Source organism: Aptenodytes patagonicus, chromosome 19 (assembly GCF_965638725.1).
Source record: "Aptenodytes patagonicus chromosome 19, bAptPat1.pri.cur, whole genome shotgun sequence".
NCBI classification, from domain to species: domain Eukaryota; kingdom Metazoa; phylum Chordata; class Aves; order Sphenisciformes; family Spheniscidae; genus Aptenodytes; species Aptenodytes patagonicus.
Genome location: NC_134967.1, coordinates 8,699,791 through 8,722,410, shown reverse-complemented (window position 1 = coordinate 8,722,410; position 22,620 = coordinate 8,699,791). Strand labels below are relative to the sequence as shown.

Genomic DNA, 22,620 nt, shown 5'->3' with positions numbered 1-22,620 from the left:
TCACAAAATATTCTACTTGCAGGGAAACCGCAGTGCGGAATCACCAAAAAGAGAAACTGAAATGTCCTCTATGGGAAAAAAGTGCTATGGAAGTAACTCCAATAAACGCAGCTGCATCTTTAAATTACCGGAATAGAGTCCATCTCAGCTAAACCAGCAGAAATCCAATAGTAAGAATAATTTTAACTACATTAGTCCAGCATAAATGAGAGCAAATTATTTTGCTGCATTTCAGCTGATTGGTGTGTGGATCAAATTACCAAAGAGTTTAAAAGAAGAGTCATGCAGAGTGCTATTTAGCGAACTGTATTTAATCTGCATTTAATTTTTCTTAGGTAGAAGAAAAGAGAAGAGCCGGATTTGAAATGCAGTCGGAATTACTGCGCTTTGGAAGGTACGTGTTTTTACAGGCATGAGTTTTCAGAAAAACAACAATCTGTAAAACAATACGTAAAATTTTCTCCCTGACACAAGGTAAAACAGTAAACGGCAGCGAGCAACACCCCGACCAGCAAAGCTTTACTCTCCGTGACGCGCTGAAATCAGCTACGATGCCCAGGGGAATGCCCTCTGGACCTTGGCAGCAGGCGTCTCGAGAGACAGCCCCACCTGCATCAGATACGTAAAACCTTAGTGAAGCAACAGCGTTTCACACAGCTTTACCATCTCCCAGTGTCGGGTAATGAGAACACAACAAACGTACAAACTTCCTCGTCAGAGCTGAATTCTGCAGTGACCAGAGGATTAAGCTGATCTTTTCAGCCCAGTGCCTGAGAACGTTACCTTAACAAGGCTGAGCTAAAAACTGCACTGATTTCAGGCTGTCTGGCTGCATTAAATTATATCACCAGGAGAAAATGTCAAGGATTTAAGTCGCCTTTGGGAGAAAAATGAAGGAGCCAAATGATGTGAGAGAGTCTGATAAAGAGAAGTTTAGAAACAAAATATTTCCATATTTTTTAAGCTGGGACTTGGAAGCTCTGCTGTTTAGCTCATTACATCAGAAGTCTGATTCGCAAGCAACTCCACCACTGACTTTCTATTTTAATATATTACTAAAACTATATGCATCCCATGGAATGCAACAAATGATGCCCCCAGCTTTCACTTCCATCTGTCTTCTGGACCTTTACGGTTCTCCTGAGGCTGCTATTTTAATTGGCAACGGCTTTTTCAACCCATGTTATTTTAACGTTCCTACTGAGAATGCCCAGAGGTGGCAGGATCCTAAGCTAACTCGAAGCTTTTGCCTTTCTATCCCATTTATTTATTTTTTTCCAGAAGTACTTTTTACAAAAATAAATGCCGGACTATTTACATCATTACTTATTTTTCCAGGACGAGATGACCATGGTGGGTCCCAGACAGAATACATTACATGTCCCGGGTTGTGATGTAGCCGTTTCCATCACAGATGGTAAGCATGTAAGCAAGCAACACAGCATCAACCCTGAGAGTGCTGGCAAAGCGAGAGACGCTTTCTTAATAGCAAGCAACGAGGGCTCACTAATCCTCATCTCAGCTGACAGTTCTTTGGCCTGGCTAGACATTGACATCATTTTTTCCCACAGTTATCAACCGTACAATAGCAGCAAGACAGTGACATAGGTGCTGTTCTCCTGGCCTGCTTTTCCAGCCGGCAGCGAAGGCCACGCCACCCGTTGTTGTTCGCAGTCCTTTGAACACTCAAGCGAACCATCCCAGTGCTGACATAATCGCTCTGCGGTCACTATGAGTCTTTCCAGCGCTAAGAAAACACCAGCTTCTGCAGCACATCCATTAACTTTCCAGCAGGCTGGATTACAGCTAGGCTCGCTGTGCAACCCCGCAGCACGCTATTCACATTTAGCTCAAGTAACGCAAGAACAAACCATTCACTTCCAGGAACCGGCTGTTCAATTAGACACTGAACCCAGGAGCCCTCTGGGCCAAACCCATGTACCGAAATGGATGTTATGAAGCATCCTATCCTAAGGGAGAATTAATTGCCATGTTAGTGTCTAAATCAAACTAGTTCGGGACACCTCTCTTCACTGGACTTCGCTAAAAACAAGCAAACGGTATTTGCTACATGACAAATCCATCTCATCCGTAGCAGGAAGATAACAACGGTAGCGCCAGTGCCCAGATGGGTAATACGCAAACTTCCTGCTACCCTCACCTTAAACCTCAAAATAGTTTTCCTTTACAAACAGGTTTTAGAAAAGGCTCTAAAACGACAAAAGACTCGAGTCTTCCCTTTGCACCTTCTTCTGAATTCATTCCTTCTGGAAGTTTAACTGGCATTTGGATAACTTCACCCAGTCTGCTTTACACATGCCTTCCATGTTCAGCTTATTCTAGGCATGACATAACGAATCGGGCCTTCCTCAATAACCATCCGTTTCAAGTGAAACTAGAAAACCCTTGTTATCTTCTAAGAAAGAGAAGTCTGCAAGAAATGTATCTGGGAGAGATCCAAATAATAACATGCTACCATGTATTTACATAGTACTTGTTACTCCAGACTTAAAAATGTTTCAAAAGGCTGGGTCCACAACAGCAGTTCCTATGAACTGAAAAACTCTAAGAAAAGGAATTAGAAAGAAAAAGGGGGGCAGGGAGGAAGAAAGGTGAAGTGGCTCACAAAAGGCCATCAAGTCAGTCAGTGGGAGAGCTGCATTTCCAGGCTCCCAGGGCTCCTGACTCATTCCCAAGCCATGAGAGCCCGGGCTCCGAGGCATCTGAACTCTGCATTCTTATCGAATCAAACCTCTGGAATTTCCCCAGCAGAAGTGCCATCTTAGTGTTGGCTCGTGGGAGAGTCCTTAAATAGGTCAAGTTTCTTCTTTATCAAAATAAGGATGTGTTCTTTATACATATTGATTATGAGTACTCCTTTCAATTATTCAGCCCTTTCGATTCAGAAAATTCAACATGCTGTGACAAAGGAGAGAGAAGTACAATCAACCACAGCAGACTTTCACTGCTCTTTCTAAACAACCTACATCCCGGTCTGCCTCAAGTTGCGATGTCAGCTAGAAAATTGGCTCATTAGAGGAAACGCTTAAGGCAGGGTATGTTAATACCTGTATATGGGGTCCATGAAAAAGGGTGATGGCTTAGCATAATGCAGGGATGGCTGCTGAGGCAGTTGAGACTGGGAAATCTTGGGTAAGACTTCACTTGCCATTAGCTTCCTTTCCCCATAAATGTGGTTTTTCCGTGGCTCTCTTCCTCCGTTCTGACTGGCTCGGATGCGGTTGCCAATGCTCAGATCCAGTGGCTGTTCTTCCCCTGAGGATGGGGCTGGCAGGACTTTAGGTGGCGGCAGGATTGGCTTTATCTCTTTTGGCTTTGTGGTGAGATCGAAGGGTGACTCTGAGCTGGTGCTGCCTACTTTGTGGAGGTCCCTGGGTGACTTTGGTTCTGCCTTGACCAGCAAGTTGTGATTGAGGGTCCGCTCCGTAAAAGGATAGAGGGAATGGGGAAAATTGGGGAGGAACTGAAAAGGGAACATGGAATGATACGGGAGCGAACCCATCTTCTTCTCCTGCATCCCCATAAAGCCAGGCCCAAAATACTTCTCTGCGATGGAGGCGATAGCTTTAATAGAGTCATTAGCCGCTCCCGTGGTAGGTAGCAGGTGCTCTTCGGGGGGAGGAAAGAAGGAATGCTGAGAATAGAAGAGAGGGATCTCACTCGCGTTGTTGGTGGAACTTGCAGACACAGAGCTGCTGACAAAATCTGGCTTGCTCTCTATCTGTTTGCTCTTATCTTTTGTTTTGTCCCTGTCACTCTCTGCATCACTGTCCAGGTCAGAACCGGTGCCAGTAGTGGTGTCCAGATCTGTGCCTGTGGTTGTATTGACATCCTCAAAGTCACTGCCGTCAGACATGTCACTGTTCCTGGCTTTTAGCTTCTCCAGGTAGGAGTTTTCCAGGCTGCTTTCACATTTCTCCTCTCCTGAAGCGGCCTGGTTGCTGTTGCTCACTGCAGAGATCAGAGGAAGTGCTGGGTTCCCAAGGGGGCTTGGAAGCTTTGCGTCTTGAGTGTGGTTGAGGGGACTTTTGAGCAGTTGTGTGGGTGGTAACAAGGGGGGCCTGGGGTACAGAGACGGTGGGAAAATCCCTGGGAATCCTGGAGTGAGGGCAGGAAATGCTGGGGGAGCAGGTGAGAACGGAAGACCCCCCGGGTGCGGGCGGGATGGAAAATAATCATTGAATCCCAGGCTGGCATGATTGAGGTTGGGAGAGGGCTTGGATTTGTCCATCATGGAAGTGGGCGTTAGGGGTAGGCCAGGGGCAAAAATCCCCCCTGGGTTGTAATGGTTCTTGCCCTCGCAGAAGCGCCGGTGTTTGTTGAGAGAGGAGGTAGTGCTGAACATCTGGCCGCAGTCCTTGCATTTGATCTGGGTGCGACAGTCCGCATGCATCCGCTTGTGACGGCAGAGGTTGGAGAACTGCGTGTAGGATTTGTGACAGACCTCACCTAAAGCATCAACAGAAACCAACAACAAAAGCAATATGAAATTAACAGGAAATGGCAGGGAATTCATTAGGAGCTTCATCAGCGTCCCCCACCCCTTCCACCCTGCCCCTGAAATCCCGTTTCCCTAAAGACAGAAGAAGAGGTAAAAAGCAGGCTATAGCTATATGCTGGACTGGATCTCTAGAAACCCAGCTCCACATTTCTCCTAAGGCTTCCCTACGTAACTTTCGGCACACCATTTAGTTTCTTTGTGCTTCAGCTCTCCCTGTATAAAATCAAGCTAATGAGTCCATCTGGTCTCTTTAGTTTGCAAGCATGTGGGAAAAGCTATCTCCCTCTTTAAATGTTTATACAGGACTCAGCCTCACCGGGCTGTGATCTTGGCTACATCTAGAAAAGGAAGAGGCAGCCCTGGGAATCCTGGCTGAGGACGCTGGAGGAGACGTGAGGGGGAGCGGGCTGGAAGACCCCCAGGAGCAGCTGGCAGAAAGCAATGCTTCGTTTGAATCCCAGCCATCGCCCAGCTGGCACGGGCCAGCCTCACAGAGGCTACCATCCCAGAAATAACAACACATCTCCCTTTCAATAAACCTCCTTCCTAGAGAATCTCTCAACAAGTGACTCTCTACAGAAATCTGAGGGGATGTGCTACTCCTGCTCAAACATGTTTTTGGAATTTTCAGTAAGGATAATGATGCATTTTAATGATACTATCTATTTATATTCGCTAGACCACTTTCCCTGTAGTCCTGGCATGGCAGGAAACACTGAAGGCTGAAGGGAGAAGAACTTTGCCTCATTTAATCAAACCTACCCTTTCTTTAATGCCATTAATAGTAAGTAACCACTCCGTAGGGATGTTCTATAAATACTTTGCCAGCCAGGCCTCTGTTCAGCTAGAAGCAGGGTGAGATCTTGTATTAGTTAAATTAGTAAGACACCTTAGCAATGCTAACTTAATGCTACACCAGCATTTTCTTTAACGACCTGTAAATACCAAGCTTTCAAAATGTGCATTTTTATGACCTCTTTCACCTGCAGACTTTGCTGGTGTGGAAGGAACAGGGCAAAGTAAGAAAAAAATCCCACCCAAACTTTTCTATATATCAAAACACCGTAACTTTTTATTATCTGATGCCTCTTTCAACATAAGAATAAATTGTACTTCTTAGTGAATTAACACACTTCTTTCACAGGAGAACTGCTGTTATCACCATTTTGTAAACACGGAAACGGAAACAAAGAGAGGGAAAGTATATTGTTCGGAGTTGGGCAGGCAAGGACCTGAACCCAAATTCTTAGAATCACAGAATCATAGAACCGTTTAGGATGGGAAAAGACCTTTAAGATCAAGTCCAACCGTTAACCCAGCACTGCCAAGTCCATCACTTCACCATCTCCCCGAGCACCACATCTACACGTCTTTTCAATACCTCCAGGGATGGTGACTCCACCACTTCCCTGGGCAGCCTCTTCCAATGCTTGATAACCCTTTTGGTGAAGAAATTTTTCCCCAATATCCAGTCTAAACCTCCCCTGGTGCAACTTGAGGCCGTTTCCTCTCGTCCTATCGCTTGTTCCTTGGGAGAAGAGACCGACCCCCACCTCGCTACAACCTCCTTTCAGGGAGTTGTAGAGAGCGATGAGGTCTCCCCTCAGCCTCCTCTTCTCCAGGCTAAACAACCCCAGTTCCCTCAGCCGCTCCTCATAAGACTTGTTCTCCAGACCCCTCACCAGCCTCGTTGCCCTTCTCTGGACACGCTCCAGCACCTCGACGTCCTTCTTGGAGTGAGGGGCCCAAAACTGAACACAGTATTTGAGGTGCGGCCTCACCAGTGCCGAGTACAGGGGCACGATCACTTCCCTACTCCTGCTGGCCACACTCTTTCTGATACAGGCCAGGATGCCATTGGCCTTCTTGGCCGCCTGGGCACACTGCCGGCTCATGTTCAGCCGGCTGTCGACCAGCACCCCCAGGTCCTTTTCTGCCGGGCATCTTTCCAGCCACTCTTCCCCAAGCCTGAAGTGTTGCATGGGGTTGTTGTGACCTGAGTGCAGGACCCGGCACTTGGCTTTGTTGAACCTCATACATTTGGCCTCTGTAGTCATAGAAGGAGATCAGGTTAGTCAGGAAGGACTTGCCCTTCATAAACCCATGCTGACTGGGCCTGGCTGCCCAGTTGTCCTGTACGTGCCGCATGATGGCACTCAAGATGATCTGCTCCAAAACCTTCCCCGGCAGCGAGGTCAGGCTGACAGGCCTGTAGTTCCCCAGGTCCTCCCTCTGGCCCTTCTTGTAGATGGGCATCACATTTGCTAACCTCCAGTCAACTGGGACCTCCCTGGTCAGCCAGGACTGCTGATAAATGATGGAAAGTGGCTTGATGAGCACTTCCGCCAGCTCCCTCAGTACCCTTGGGTGGATCCCATCCGGCCCCATAGACCTGTGTGTGTCTAAGTGGTGTAGCAGGTCACTAACCATTTCCCCCTGGATTATGGGGGCTTCATTCTGCTCCCCGTCCCTGTCTTCCAGCTCAGGGGGCTGGGTACCCGGAGAACAATGGGTCTTACTATTAAAGACTGAGGCAAAGAAGGCATTAAGTACCTCAGCCTTTTCCTCATCCTTTGTCACTATGCTTCCCCCCTGCATCCAATAAAGGATGGAGATTCTCCTTAGCCCTCCTTCTTCTGACACCCCGTCCTCCAACTCAGTGACGAAGAGGTCCTTCCTTCCTTCCTCCCTCCCAACTTTTACTGACAGGTACATGCAAGCGTGACTTTCCCTATATTTTTTTCTAAATCTTTAGGATTTACATCAGTGCTTGAATATCAAATGACCGGCAGGGGAATATTTCACCGGCAGCTCTGAAAATATAAGGGGAAGCCCTTTCTATTGAAATTCAAAGCAAAGATTATTAAAATTTAACATTTCAGTTCAAATGAGCGTCCCAAAATTCAGTGGATTGTCACTGAAGGGTCTGCTGTGTCTGGTTTCTGATTGCACTAGAAATTTAATATGAACCATCTTTCCTCAGAGCATTTCAGCCTTTCTGCTTTGGACCCAGATACAGCAAGGAGCTGCAAAGGAAGCACAAACAGAAGGAGAACTAGAAAGTCATCAGAAGAGTTTCAGTGTCGGAGTAACAGCTTTTTCAAATGAGTATGCTAAAGCCATCCCTAGTTTTTGGCAATCACACCTTAAAAACTTGTGTCAGTTCTTCTGAACTACTATTATTGTACACATATAGTTTTATGGCTGTTGCATGTATTATTTTAGCTACCTTAGACTTTCAAAGAAAGGGTTTATTTAGCTTTTTTACTTAGTTTTAAAATGTTTTCTTAAAAAATATCTAAACAGAGTTCTTAAAGGAAACACTATGCAATTTATTTTCCATTAAAGCTAATAGTCGATTAGACACAACAATCTCTGTTTCTACAGAAATTTAAGCAGAGGAATGTGTCAGCATCCGCGTAACACACAAGTCTCACAGACTAGTTCAGTCTCTCCGGGCTGTTCCTGTGCTTTGCTATCGCAAGAGACGCACTTGCCACTAGACAGCCTCCGAGGGATGCGAAGTGCCGCCCCCCCACCAGCTAGTCAGGACAGCCTGTTCACTGCTGCACATCTCGGGTTTTGATGCTACTTTAACTGCTTGACCCTTGGTTCTAGAATGGGTGAGTATTTTTCTTGTCCTGCTTGTCTATGCAAAGCCAGCATCTTTAGGGTTGTGGGAGTGACTGCGTGTGTCCAAATGAACAGGCAGGTGCAAATACCTCCACATGTAAGGATACCATGAGTAAGCTCCCTCTCAAATTACTAATAATATCCAAAGAAATGTCACATTTGGGTGGATTTCTTTAAAAGATGTTTGTCTATTTTTCTTTACAGAACAAAATTACCCCTTTCTAATTTTAACCATCTCCCTTGCCATGTGCCAAGGGATGCTACATTGTGGTTTAGAAGATACACACAAGTTTATAATAAATGGCTAATCTGCTTAAGCAGATTGTATCACAACCGAGTGCACTCGCTGTCAGCTTTCACTGCCTCAACACTGTGTTTGTGGTGTTTGTGTTATTTTTATTGCATGCATTCACAATATGACAAAGAAGAAGTTATATCGTTCTCATACGGCAAAACTCTGTAAGACTAAGGATAACAAGAGCAAAGTCTTCCAAGGGAATCGGGTTCCTTTTTTCCATTTTCCACCCCAGGGAGAGTCGCTACATATATATGATGCTGCACAAAATTCCCTAAAGAAAAGTGCTATAGGTATGAGAGCTCACATCATTATTCTAAAATAAGGAAAACTGGAAATTTTTTATTTAAGTCTCCAGTTATACAATGCTTTAGTAACTCTGCGTGTAATGCCCTCTCTTGCTGTTCTGTGTTCTGCAGTTACACAGTTATGGTTTTGCGGGTTTTTTTTAACGCCAGGTATAGTATCGTAAAAAACAAACAAACACCCCACACCCACACCCGCCTCCCCTTTCTTCCACTGAACAGGAAAGAAAAACTTTCCAGCGAATCCTGCCTCATGGCTCCCTAAAGTTGCTAATGGATTCCATATTCATGCTTGTGGCACATCTGAACTAGGCAGAATCAGTCTCAAGTTGTTTTACACACTGATTTAGACTGACAACTCCCTAATTCTTATGAGGTGAGAGTGAGGAGATTATGAGAAGAAATCATTCATCTCACTGCAGCAATACTATGAGATTCAAATTATCTCTTTCATGTGCCCGTCATCAAATGAAAGATTGCATCAAAATGAGCAATAAGAGCATTTTTTCTTCCTCCACTGACACCCATCTGATTATCTCAGAACACATTAATGAAACGAGTCTCCCAGGATACTCTTGCATACTGTTCCCATTATACCAATAGGGAAAAAAAGGCAGAAGTGGGTTCAGTGGCTTCCCTATCGTAAGATCAAAGCCTGGAATCAAACACAGATCCCGTTCTGTGCTTGAACTACGCTTTCTGAAGAGTGTCAGGAAGTAGTCCCTAAAGTTTCTATACCTTTGTTGTGACACAATCCACTTTTCTGCAGAGTTATCAAAATCCAATAGGTGCTTGTGTCAATTAAAAAAATATACAACCCTGAGAATGACAAGAGATCAGATGAATGGCTCTCGAGAGAAAATGCCCTTTTGGAAATATTCCACTAAAGAGAGCACTAAGGACACAGTTAATCTGCTATTTATTTGGCTACCAAGCATTATCTAAATGAAACATGCAGTAAATAAAGAAGGAAAAAACTCTTTTTAAAAAACACCTTCTTCTTGTCTCTGTGACTATTCCAAATTCTTTACAATGGCTACGGGATTTGAGGCACCCCTGAAAACATTTCGATCAGGCCGTGTCAGCTATTTATTTATGTCACCAACATGAACATTCAAAAATTATTACGGAAAAAAAGAAGAGAGAAAGAAAAGATATGAGAAAATGGCATCGCTAGGACTGCTGAGAGGCTCAGCTTTTAACTTGTCAAGAAAGTCAAAAACTGCCATGAATGTTTACTGAAAAAACAGGGAGCATTAAAAAAAAAAAAAAAAAAAAAAAATCGCTGCGGAATTTCATCTTGTGCTCTGACCTATAAAATTACAGCGGCTGCTCACAGAGGGACAGCTAGTACTGGGGGGCCCCCGCAGGATACGTGCAATTATAGCAAAAGCCAGAGCTCTGTGATGGCCGTGACAACTTACATATGAAAGGTTTGACAGTACTGTGAATGTGCTTGTGTTGTTTGAGACCAGACGAGGTGGCAAAGGTTTTGCCGCAGTCCGGGCAGGCATGGGCCCGCGCGCCAACGTGCTGGGAACGGATGTGCCGCTGGAGGTTGCTGGGGTCGGTAAACACCTGAAAGAGAAAACGCCTTGAGGGAGGGGAAACGAAGCAGTAGGGAGAAGAGCATATACGTCAAAAGCTTGACTATTTTTTCCGCTTTTTGTCACCACCGCTCCTGGCATTAGGAGTGCAGGATATTCACCTCCTGCTGCAAACAGATGATGAAGCGAGCAGGGCTGAGCCGTGTCCTGCCCAGGCTGCCGGCACGCTCTCCGAAGTGTGCGGTGCTCACGGTTTAACAGCCGTTTGCTTACCTACATCTGCCCTGCACAATGCTCACCTGCCACCCCGGCAGACTCTCCAATACCTGGGAGAAGGCCAAAGGCGAGTTGCTCGGGGCAAGGCTGAGCTCCACATCCACATCCAAGCTGACGTGCCGGGGCCAGCTGAGCACACCACTCCCCTTGTGTTACCACGCTCCACACCACGGCCGGGCCACCGAACCACGCCGGCATGGGTCACCCCTTCCCCCAAAACCCAGCACCCTCTCCCAGGCAAAGCTGCCTATGGTTACCATGTCCCGCACCGTACCTTAACACAGTTTTCACATTCAAACCGTTTCCCACTGTCGTGAGACATTTGGTGACGAATCAGGTTGGATTTCCAGTTGAAAGCCTTGGGACACTGGTCGCACTTGTACTCCCTCTCCTCGGTGTGGATTACCATGTGCTGCTCCAGGCTGGGAAAGAGAGACTGGCTGACCTCGCATGGCAGGCGGCGGCCCACAGCCCGGGCCGGCGGCGAACGGAGCCCAACTCCGAGCGCCCACCTGAAGCAGGCACTTACTGTCAAGGCATATACTGTTACAGAACTCCTGCCCCGTATCAGGGAGGTTTGAGACCAAGAGAGGTGATTAGAGATGGCAATAGAGAAACAGGCCGTGAGCCTGTGGGGTCCGGGGGGTTTCCAGGACTCACTGCTGCTGCAGAGTGCAACTGCAAAAGCCTTTTTGCAGGGGGAAGGGGAGGTGACCAGCACATCGACCATGAGGGGTGCAGCGACACGCAAACACCATTTCTTTTTTTGGCATTTATTTCACAGATGGAAGCTGCCCTATTCTGCCTCAAAATGTCGCTGCATTTTATGATATTTATTATTAAATACCTGAGTCCATTTACAAGGAGGAAAAGGAAGGTAAAACCAGACCTGACCCCGCAGGTTCCTGAAGGGAAAAATGAGCACTTTGTGACCAAGACTTCTATGGCATCCCCACAGGGAAAGACAAGATATTAGCTGTTGCTGCTGAGACTATCACGTTGCCGTTTTCATGGGCACAAAGCCCACAGCTTCCCAGAACACAGCAACTTAACATTGGAAAGAAACATGATAAGGTGCAAACACATTTCACTTCTAAAAGTCAGACATCTTTTATTACTTAACTCGGCAATTTCAACTTCTGCCAACTGGCAGCTTCTCCCAAACCAGGAGGATGATGGCAAACCAAAGTGGCTGCTGGAACAGGGCCACGGCAGGGATGGCTTTCCAGAGAAATGCACAGGGTGCTCGGTTTCCCCTATGCCAAAGCGCTGTCTCTGTGCATCAGCATGCAGCGCTCTGCTGGGCCACCAAACCAGGTGTGACAGTCAAGGGAAGGCACTGTCGGTGGCAGTGGGGCAGGTACAGAGCCTGGGAAACCATTCTGTTGACGACTGGGCGCTGTAAAACGTAATAAGTGGGCTGGAAATCCTGCACCTCAGGCCAGTCCTCAGAAACGAAGGAAGACAATTTGCGTCCTTTGCTGCCTTCAGCACAGTTTAACAGGAGTTACAAATACTCCTCCTCACTGTGAATTCTGATGAAGGACAAGCTTGTGTGAAATCTGCTACTGCCTGAAATCCCCTACAGATCGATATTAAACCATTCCTATGGAACTTTAAAGCACGGCTATATTTTATATAGGAACATTAAACACTACTAGAAAATCCTGCCAGTCTTCATTAAATGCTACAGGAGGACTTCGCAGCAGATAACTCCTGGGCATTTCCATGGAGCCTGAGGGCTTTAGAAACCTAGGAATCGACTCAGCCTTGACACGTCCTCAGGACTATACCGCTCTCATTCTCTTCAGATGCCCATAGGGACCTGCATCCCCAGTGGGACTGTACACGGACAGGCACCCTGGCACCAGCAGGCACCTGCCTGCACCAGGGTGGAGCAGAAGGGACCTGACACCGGGGTCCTTTGAAATTCCCAGTGTAAAGGCTAATTGCACTGACAATTGACCTGCATTGAAATCTTTGTGCCCTGAGGGCATTTGCTGGCACAGGAACAAGGGCAACCCTGTAGAAGGTGGCTTCATCACAAGTGGGCTTGGTGGGACTGCAACTCACATATGAAGCTAAGCAGCCACCAGCCTGCTACTCCCTTGAAGAACCTCCTCTTCCTTCAAGTCAGATAGTTAATATTCATGAACATGCCCCTATAAACTGCCAATCCAGTAATTTTAAAGAAGCAATATTCATTTTGCTAAAGAAATGCTGTTCTTAACACTACAAAATTTTTTACACATACAAAGAAATATATACCTTTCATATACATATACAAAAATACGCTCCTGTTAACTGTGATTTATGAGTTTATTTAGCACAAATATGGACAAACTAATACGCTGTTTAGAGGCAAGTACCTACTGGGATTAGCAAAACATTTGTTTATTTAGTCAGCTGCTAAATGCTCAATTTCCGTTCCCCAGTGGCACTCTTGATTTGATCTGTATTAACTTCTGAAAAATTGTAAGACCATCTAGGTATGCTGACTGGATATATTCTGTGTTTTAGTGGCTTTCTCAGTGCATAAGATGCAGCAGATTGATGGAGGAGGGATAGATGTGGACATTCTCTCCCAGCTCCACTAAATCCATCAGTGTGTAGTACACTGAATGGTGATGTTGCCGACTCTATCTTTCCCCTGTTGAAAAAATGACTTGGTATTATTTGCTTAAAAAATCCCCAACCCAAATACTTGGAATCAATGCTCTAAAAGACAATGCAGCCACTGAGCCCAGGAGCCCCTATCACAACTCCAAGCATTTCCCAAGCGAATAGGTCTGTGGCTAGTGACTCGGAGTATCTCCATCTGAGTTCAGTTGGAAGTAACTCGAAAAGGCCTCTCCGTCACCTAGGGGTGCTCAAAAATTGGAAATCCCTGCTAGCACACACATGGACTTTTGCCTCAAGCTCAAGATATTTGCGCTGAGCACACTGATGACGGGTAAATGTTCTGCCAGGTTTCCTTCTTAATTACAAGGTCTGTAAAGTAACGGTTAGGAATGACGATTTTGAAGAATGAAAACAGAAGGTCCTGAAAATAAATCGGGACAGGGCTTGTAAAATTGGTGTTCTGTCCTTGGCCCTTCCAAAGGTTTTTGGTCTGACTTTGAACAAGCCATTTGTTCGTCCCTTTTACCTGCCCACACTTAAAAGCAGTGCTTGCGCTGGGAGCCCTCTGCTCCACTGCCAGCAACGCTCACAATGGAGATGTGCCCCAAGGTGAGTCAAGTCTTAGACTGAGTCAAGGTCTGTCTTACCCACTTCTCCCAAGAAATCAAGGGAAACTGGGACCTTAACTCAGCCACATCATTTGAATACCTGGAATTAGCTTCACCAGACGACTCTGAACATCTTACCCACAGGGATAAGTAATCACTAAAGGGAAAAAGGGACTTAAAATCTTTCTGCTTCCCTAAACCCCTGCAAAATGGACACAGTGCCACTCCAGGCCCCCAAGGGGAGCCAGGAAATGCACAGATGTTACCAAGGGAAGACGACATATACATTTCAAAAGGGTATTTCCTAAATTAACATAAAAACTACAGAGCGCTGGAAGCTAAAGAGCAGAAAGTTTCTAACACAGCTAGAGAGATAAAAGAACTGGAATTTCTACTAAAAATCATAAATATTTAAAACATCTAAAGGAAGTTCTGCTTTTCTTGTCAGGTAAAAACATTAAGAGAATCGCAGCCTCCTAGTATCTAATCAAAAGTAGCCAATGTAGAAACACAGGGTGAGGAATAAAGACATCAAACTGTGCTAACAGAACCACTATACAGATGTCACTGGCAGACAGTATCTATTACCAACTTCTAAAACGCCCACAACACAGCCAAGAGCCAAGCTCTCTTCAGTACAGATAAACTAGCGGAATGTTCTTTACGTTTCACCTTTCTCTACATTTTTTAAAATACATTTTTTTCTGCACTTACTCACCTAGATAAAAGATCTGAAAGTAACGATGTAATTAAGTTCAAAACGACTAATGCCGGTGAACATCATCTTTTTAAATTTTTAACTGAAATGAAACAGGCCTTATATTGGCTTTAAGCTCAGTGTTTTTGCTCTACTTATATAGTACGTGAGAGAGGACTGCCAGTTCTCACAATTTTATAACAAACCTTGCTATGGGTGGTGTGTGTTCATCTAAGAAGTCAACTGAAATGAGTATGTGTGAACTTCAGCCTCCGGTAAACTGATAAAACTCTAGTCCTTATGCTGTGGAGAAAACCTTGAAAATACAGCCTGAGAGTTAAAGGCTCAGGCTGCAAACAAACACAGTCCTAAAATGATTAAAAAAACCCCTCAACTTTTTAAAACTGGCTCCTAATATTTAACCATTTGAGTCTCACATTGCAAATGAACCAGAAATCTCAAAGATCTCTGCTTTAAAGCTGCACTTGATTACTATCACATTATGCTTGAAAGATGGAAATTTTCAGTTCAAACTTATTGGGACAAAGAATTTTTCCTTTTAAAAACACTTTAATTCTTGTTTAGAGTTGCCTTATAATAATAATTGAATAATTATTGGAAATAAAAATATGAGATGGAGAATATTCTATCTTCTTTTTTCCCTTTTTATGTTTCTATTACAAAAATGCTTGGTGAACAAAAAATTGTTTCATGAATGTTTTCTTTAAAAAAAAAATTAAAACCGAAAATTTGATTGGAACAGAATTTTTTTAATTGCTTCTGCAAGATCAAATAGGAGCTCATGAGCATGTTAGAGTTCTTGGTATAACAACGCCTCTTTATATCCACTGATCTCTAATGACCAAGAATTACATATAAAAGAAGTCTTCATGCAAATATTGGCAGAACGTAATACCACTGTTTTCCCTCAGAACCAGATCACGTGGGAGCAGCTGCTGCAAAGATACTAACCAGGTCAATCAACCTGTCTGTCACTGCCCTGAAACAAGTCGCAGGGAATTCAGAAAACAACTATTTCAACTTTATATTGCCAATAATCTGTGGGTGCTTGCTATGAAATCAAGGTGCAATAAAATGCCGTCCAATAGCTAATGACATTGAAGGATCCTAAAAATGACTTTCCTGAACCCTAGGGAGAAAGGAAAGGCATACTCCCGTAGCTGTCCTGAGCTGCCCAGCTCCCACCCTGGTCCCACGTTTCCCACCATCAGACTGGACTGCGCAGGAGTAGCGGAGAGGGGCAGGCCAGAGGAGAGTCTGGCAATTTTCTGGTACCTGTATTTATTGGGGAACATCCTCTCGCAGTCTTTGCACTCATAGACCTGTCCATCTCCAAGACCTTCTTGCTTGATCTCGTCATTCAGGGTCTCGTACAGGGAGCTGACAGCATTGCAGGCGTACTTCTTGTGTCGCCGCAGGTCGAGCTTTGACTGAAAAAGTTCATCACAGTCCTCGCAGCGAAACGTGTGCTCCTCTACAACAGACAGAGAAGATGATTTTGACTTGTGGATCAGAGCTTTCAAACAAGTCTAATTATTTTACCCAACACTGGGCTTGTAAAGAAAATGTAATATTCTGTGAGGATCTATCAAACAAACAAACAAAGAGGAAATTTGCAAGTGACAGGAGAGAGAAACCAAGGTAGGCTGTGCCAGCAGATTGCTTTCACTTTAAGCACTAAGAAAAAAAAATAAATCGCACAACCAGGAGAGATCTTGTTTTTTTGTGTCCTGGTCTCTGCTGAGACGTAGAGACCTAAAAGAATTAGCAGATACAAAAAATACTGGGGCTATTCTGGAGTATTTTGTTTGCAATGAGGTTTTTTGAGCTCTTCCTCAAAAGGGGCTGCCAGGGAAAAAAGGAACAAACCATACTCGTAAGACAGACACTGGGAAAAGCAAATCGCCACAGCACAAACCTGGAGAAGCTCCTTTCTAAGAAAATGTCTGTCTAATGTTATCCTCTTAACTCGTCCTGCACAACTGCAGAGGCACAGTGTGCCATCAAACCCGAGGAGTTCAAAACCAGAGTACCATGGAAGAAAGAAAAGGGAGCCAACTTCCCTGTTGTTGTGCTGTTTTGTTTTAAAAAAAAAAAAAAAAAAAAATCTAATGCACATAAATTATTGTAGTCAAGGTCAAACAAATTAAAAAGAGGGCAGCTATTATTAAGTTTACAAGGCAGCATCCTGACCATAGTGCCAAGCCAAACAATCAGCTCAGAGCTGTAAATTTTCCAGGAGAACGACCTCTGCGAGGGAGTTGGGATAGCTCCGGGTTTCTCCACCCAGCAGCCAGCTTGAAACAGCAGCTTTCCAGTCACGACTTAAGTCACTGGTGCAGCACTTCCCTGTCCTGCTCTACCCTCTTCTTCTGGACTCTGAGGCTCTGTTTCGTATTAAGTTTTATTCTCTTTTTCTGATAACTTTACTTTCAAAAGGAAAGCTTGTGGTAAAATGCATTAGCTCAGAGGGAAGAGTGAAAATACGCTAAGAGATGCAGCCAAAAGCAAATGGAGCTGATCCATCCCCGAGCGCTGCTGCTCTGCGGGGAAGGGGATGACGGGGTAAGATGCAGATGGCACTCGCATCTTCATGGCCACTTCTCTGCCTGGAGATGTTTTCAAAATCTGCAACCTTTCAGCAAACCCCTGGTTTAAAGCACCCCATGTACTTGTCTGCCCAAAGTTTTGCACAATTACAACCACTTAGGCTGTGCTTTAAGGCCTGAAATTGTGTTTTATATAAATCAGGGTTAATTTTGTTAAAAGTGTGACACGAGTACAAACACAGGCAGTGTCAGACCCAGAGACCGCCTTGCTTCCCCGCTTGCGCTCGGGCAATAATCTCCTTTCTCCGCCTTTCTCAGTACAGCCTGTTTAAACTCAGGCTGTGGTTTTCGACCCCTGCCCCTGCACGCCGGGGAGTCTGCGACTTGCTTCTGCAAGCTATGTAGGCAGATGAAACCCAAAGTGGTCCACACCTACACGGAAAGTGTCAACATGCCCACAAACTGGAAAAAGTCAAGCACAGCTAAAAAAGAAAATATCACTGAGACACAATCAGCGAAGCCTTGCTATTTATCCAGGCAGCATGTCTAGTGGTACTATACCCCGTTTGCACAAGGAATGAATAAAATACAGAGATGCTATAGGATTTTCTGAACTGCAGAAGAGAGGGGTGTGAAAAGACATAAAATCCAGCGGGTCAGCGCTTTCCTTTGGGGGGAAAGGGGATTTTGACTAAAAAAGGAGACCTAAGGGAAGAAAATACCCGTATCTTTCCCATTTCAACTAGTTTTGACAGACCATATACTCTGAAATCGCTATCAGCACCCTCACAATGAAGTGGATCAAGCCCTGCTCTACTCCTTAGAGAAATTCTGTTTACCAGCATTTTGTAGAATAGTACCAATATGTATCTCATGTGGTTTATGTCCCTAGGGAGGGAAACCTGGTAATCAGGATATAAAAAACTACCTAGCAGTATCGAGAGACCATGTATAACCTACCATAAAATAATCCAAACTATCTTTTTTTTGGGGGGGGGGGGGGGGAAGAATTGTAGTATCGTGATACGTCTCGTTATTGCATTTTCCTGTAACAACAGTACGAAGCATACAATGTTACCTAGCAAAATTTAAGGTTTCATCTACACATGTTTACGGGCCGAAAACAAACATTCTTAGCGTGAAAGCAGCAAGTGAGGGGGGGCAAGGGCCATGATTAGGTGCGTTGCACCTTTTCACTCTCCACACATCCATAACTCGGGTGAGAAGAGACAAGCTGACAGCATCAAGTGTCCCGAACGCACGCACTGCATGGGCCGAGGCAATAATCTCATCATGACATCTCTCCTCATTATTCATGAATTCACGTTAGCTCTCACGCACACTGAAACAAGTGTTTATCTGCTACAACGTTCAGTTTTCATAGTCTCAGACGTCAAGCTCTACTCAAAAGTGTCACTGGCACTAACAAACATGACCTTACTTTTGTTCTGGTTTTGACTCTTGGAGACGTGCGTGGGATAGAAGTTCATTTGACTCATGCAGCCCACTGAACTGTGGAGTAACAGGATAAATCCCTCAGTAACTCCAGATAGCATGGAACTGCTCTGGCAAGGTGTTCGCCTACCTCAGAATTCACCCCGCAAATCAAAGGTTTCCCCTCTTTGCTCTTTCGTAAATACAGCGATGGCTCAACACGAGAAGGCTTTTTTGTAGAAGCGACTGAAAGCCCTCCGGATTGGGAACTCCCAGATAGCTTCACCTTTTAAGAAGCTCCTATGAAACTCCCAGCATCTCTCAAGCTCAAACCGGCAGCTCCCCAGACCTGAAAACTTGGAATGGAGGAAAGAGATTTTTTTTTTTCTTTTTTTGACTTCAGAGAAAATGCATCAGAATACCTTCTGCAAATCCATACTAAATTCTTCCTACTTCAGTTTGAGATTTACATGATTAATTGTATCTTATTTCACCCAAACTACCCTCTGGGAACCAGAAATCCACTTCAAGTTTGGAAAACCAGCCATGGAGAACCATTTATTATATACCTGGCTAAAGATGGACAATTCACAAGCACCCCCTTGTATACCACAGTATACAACCTGACAGAGCACTACCTGTTGTTATCAACACGAATAACATTATTTCTGTCCTTTCTATGAGATTACAGAGTAGGTAGACAGACAGACAGATGAAATACATTAATAGCCTCAGTAATAACTGTTAGAGAAGAGATTTTGCTTCTAATTCTCCTTGTCCTTTGTCAGCAGAACTCGCACAAATCACACGCAATATAACATGGTCCTCAGTCGGCAGAAGCTGCCGTAGTTAGGTTTACACAAGCTGAGGAGCTGCCCCGTCAGACTTTTATTAAGAAATGTAAGAAACAAGACAGCTCAGCTGAGAGGTGCATTTTTTGCTTTTGCATTTGCATACTTTCAGAGCTACACAGGTTTTACAGATCTAGCCCTTGCACATCACTAAATTGAAAAAAACCCTGTCTATTTTGTACAGGCTCATGCTTCATTAACAACAACATTCCTCTTCTATCACCAAACACAACAGCTTTTTCATAGATAGAAAAGATGGATGATAAGAAAAGAAATGTATGTGCTTCAGAATATTTGGGTTTGGAAAAAGAAATTTTTATTGAAAAGAAGAATTAGAAAACTGACAAAAATACCATTAGACACCTTGTAGTCACGTTATAGATGTTGCCACTGGTTGCAGATATTATTCTGATGCTCAGACAGGTTAAACAGAGGGAGAACTGACTGGCTGGTAGAGTAGCTGATTATATCGCACCAATATCCAACACCCATTCCTCCGGCATTCCCATTTCTGAACTTCAGAAGATTAGAGATCAGACTTCTCAATAAATACCGCTGCAGGGAAAGGAACTGACCTGTAGACTAAGGGCCAGACCATCACCCTGCGAAAATGAAACCTAAGTAACAACGGAGGCTCAGGACTGAACTAAGAAGACCTGGTATCTATTTTGTGTCTTTGTATCAGACAACCAGTTTGTAGACTTCAGGTTCACTACAGGGTTTTTTTTTCCTTCTTTAAGCACCAAAAATAAAAATACTGCCCTTCAAAACAAGGTCTCATTAAAGCTTTCTTCTTTCTTTAAGCACCACAAATGAAAATACTGCCCTTCAAAAGAGGTTACTACTTCAGTATCTTACAGGGAGAAGGGGATAAAAAGAAAAGAAAAATCCAGTTACAAAAAAATTGCTGCCTGTTCTCTATGTCTTGTTTGTCAAATCTATGGTTATATGTGTCTATCTTAAGTTCCATCAGTAACACTCAGGACAAAGCAGGAATGTAACAGAAAAATAAATCAGTGCCTAATAGCTTTCAGAGAAACCAAGGGGAACACAATTATGTGGCATCTACATGCTAATCTACCAGACTTGAATCTCAAAGGAGTTCAAGTGCCCTACTCAAAATTCCTGCAGTGATAAGGGGTCTGCTGTGTTTGGCTGGGGTTTGGATAAAAGATTTTTATGATAATTATCTTTGTGTGGAACAATTTTGCATTTTCTTTCTTGTTAATTCAGAATCGAAATGGGGGTGCGAGGCAGCAGGAAGATAGCATTACTGAAAGTAAAAAGTATTAAGAAGTCAAATATTTAATGTTGGCCTATTATAATTTGAGAGCAATTATGTGGCAAAAGCACTAGACGTTACCAGGAAGATACAGATAAATGTTGCACAATGACGGAGATGGAAAACAAGGAGCACTTTTCGCTTGTTCAAATAAAAGCCTATTAGAAACAGAAATGCAAAACAGTGGTGAGTTTTCTTTCTGATTTCTTCCTGACATCAAAAAAAAGGTATGTGTTACTCCATCACTGTGAATACAGAAATTATTCATCTCTGTGTGTTGGTCTCAATAAAATTATTAACTTTTGGGGGGCAGAACACTGAAAAAATAATCCCAAACCTGACATCTCAGCGAGACAGCAGCTACCACACTGCCTGTTCATTCACTTCACCCATGCACCTCCAGCAGAAGAGCTTTCAGCAGCACTAATCCTCAAACCATCCATTTTTTCAGAAATATTTCAAACTAATTGTTTGAATAACTAATATTGTATGTATACTCTTAAAGAGTTTCACTGCAAATTTGAATCTGAAAATTATATTCATACACAGGTAAAAGAAAATAAATGTATTGTAGCATGTCCAGGTGAGACAACTCAAATTTCAGCCATTAATTATGTAGAACAGCATTTCCAACTAACAGCTTAAAAAAGACTCGTAGGTGAGAACATATTTACAGAAATTAGTCATCAAATAATAAGGCAAAACCTGCAACAGGCTCTGCGTCCAACGAATGAACAGAAAAAGACGTAAGTAGTATGCCCGAATAATCTCTTCACTTGAGAAAATTCATGTACCTTTTATGTTGTTCTCTAACTTTCACTGTCACCAAACGTCGAGGAAACTAAGAACCCTATAAAATAGGGCAGAACATTGCAAGTCCAGGCTGATTTTCATTTCATTTCAGGATCACAATGTACGTCAGATGAGGTCAGGTTTCTGCAGTGCTCTGTGATGATAGGGTTTTGCACTCATCTCGGGAAAAGATTTGGACTTGCAAACAACCATTTTAAAATAAGATTCTGTACAGTTTTTGATTACTCTAGATACGTCTGTGCTGTTGCCTTGTTTTTAGAATGTTTTTGGGAATGGTGTAGCACATCTTTCCTAGTTTTCCTGAGAGATCACTTCCACTGCACAGAGTGCTTGTATCGACAGGCTCTGTCGCTTGCAGTGAAAGGGGTGGGATACCAAACATCAGTCAGAGTCTCAGATGAACGTTGAGAACACCACTCTAACAAAGAAAAAAACAATCCTGGCGACACTCTCAGATTGCCAGAATATTTCAGGCCGTGTGTCCTGCTAACCTGCTCTCCTGTCGCTGACAAGAGCCAGCAACAGCTACTACAGAGAAGCATGCAAGGACCCCGCAAAGAGCAGGTGAGCAGCAACCTGTCCCCGGGGAATGACGCCTCCCAGCTGCCCTGCAACAGCCTCTTCAGTGCATCAGCTCAGTCTGAGCTTCCTTCCCAAGCCCCTGAATCAGATGTGTAATCTTACTGTGGGAATTCTGGCCATTCTTCCTCTTCGCTACGAAATGTTTCTGGATCTTTGTGAAACTAAAATTGAACCCAAAGCTTTCAACAATCTAACAGAATAACAAGCAGAAGGCTCCATGCTTTTTCTTATTAAAAAGGTAAGTACTTCATAGCCATCTTTGAGCACCATGAAAAAGGAATAAGGACTCAAAGTCTTCTCTTTTCTTTCTCTTTTCCCATCCCTCTCTGCATGGCTTTTGAATTTCACAGCACCATTCTGGTGTAGGAAGAGAATCCAAAAATCTTAGCACATTGCTCCTTGCCCTAGCTTACTAGAAAACACTCACTTAACCGTAAAGCATCACGGTCTTTTAGACAGTCTGTGTGATGACTGAACTTCGGTAATTAACAGCAGGATATTTAGGGGAAAATGGTTATGCTAATATACGAAGAAGTGAATAAGGCTTAGTCTTTCAGGTTGCTCCACACGCGATACACAGTTA

The 22,620-nt window shown here is 44.0% G+C and overlaps 1 protein-coding gene across 2 annotated transcripts in view; it reads right to left on the bottom strand.

The window, feature by feature from the left end:
* The window catches only part of PRDM16 (PR/SET domain 16), a 350,912-nt gene that overhangs the window by 22,319 nt on the left and 305,973 nt on the right, over positions 1–22,620 (bottom strand). For both annotated transcript variants that reach the window (XM_076356413.1, XM_076356412.1), the window contains exons 6-9: positions 15,802–16,000; positions 10,853–11,000; positions 10,180–10,333; positions 3,069–4,470 (exon numbers count right to left, since the gene is read on the bottom strand). In XM_076356413.1, the coding sequence (XP_076212528.1) occupies positions 3,069–4,470; positions 10,180–10,333; positions 10,853–11,000; positions 15,802–16,000 (1,903 nt within the window). The remainder of the gene's footprint in view (positions 1–3,068; positions 4,471–10,179; positions 10,334–10,852; positions 11,001–15,801; positions 16,001–22,620) is intronic.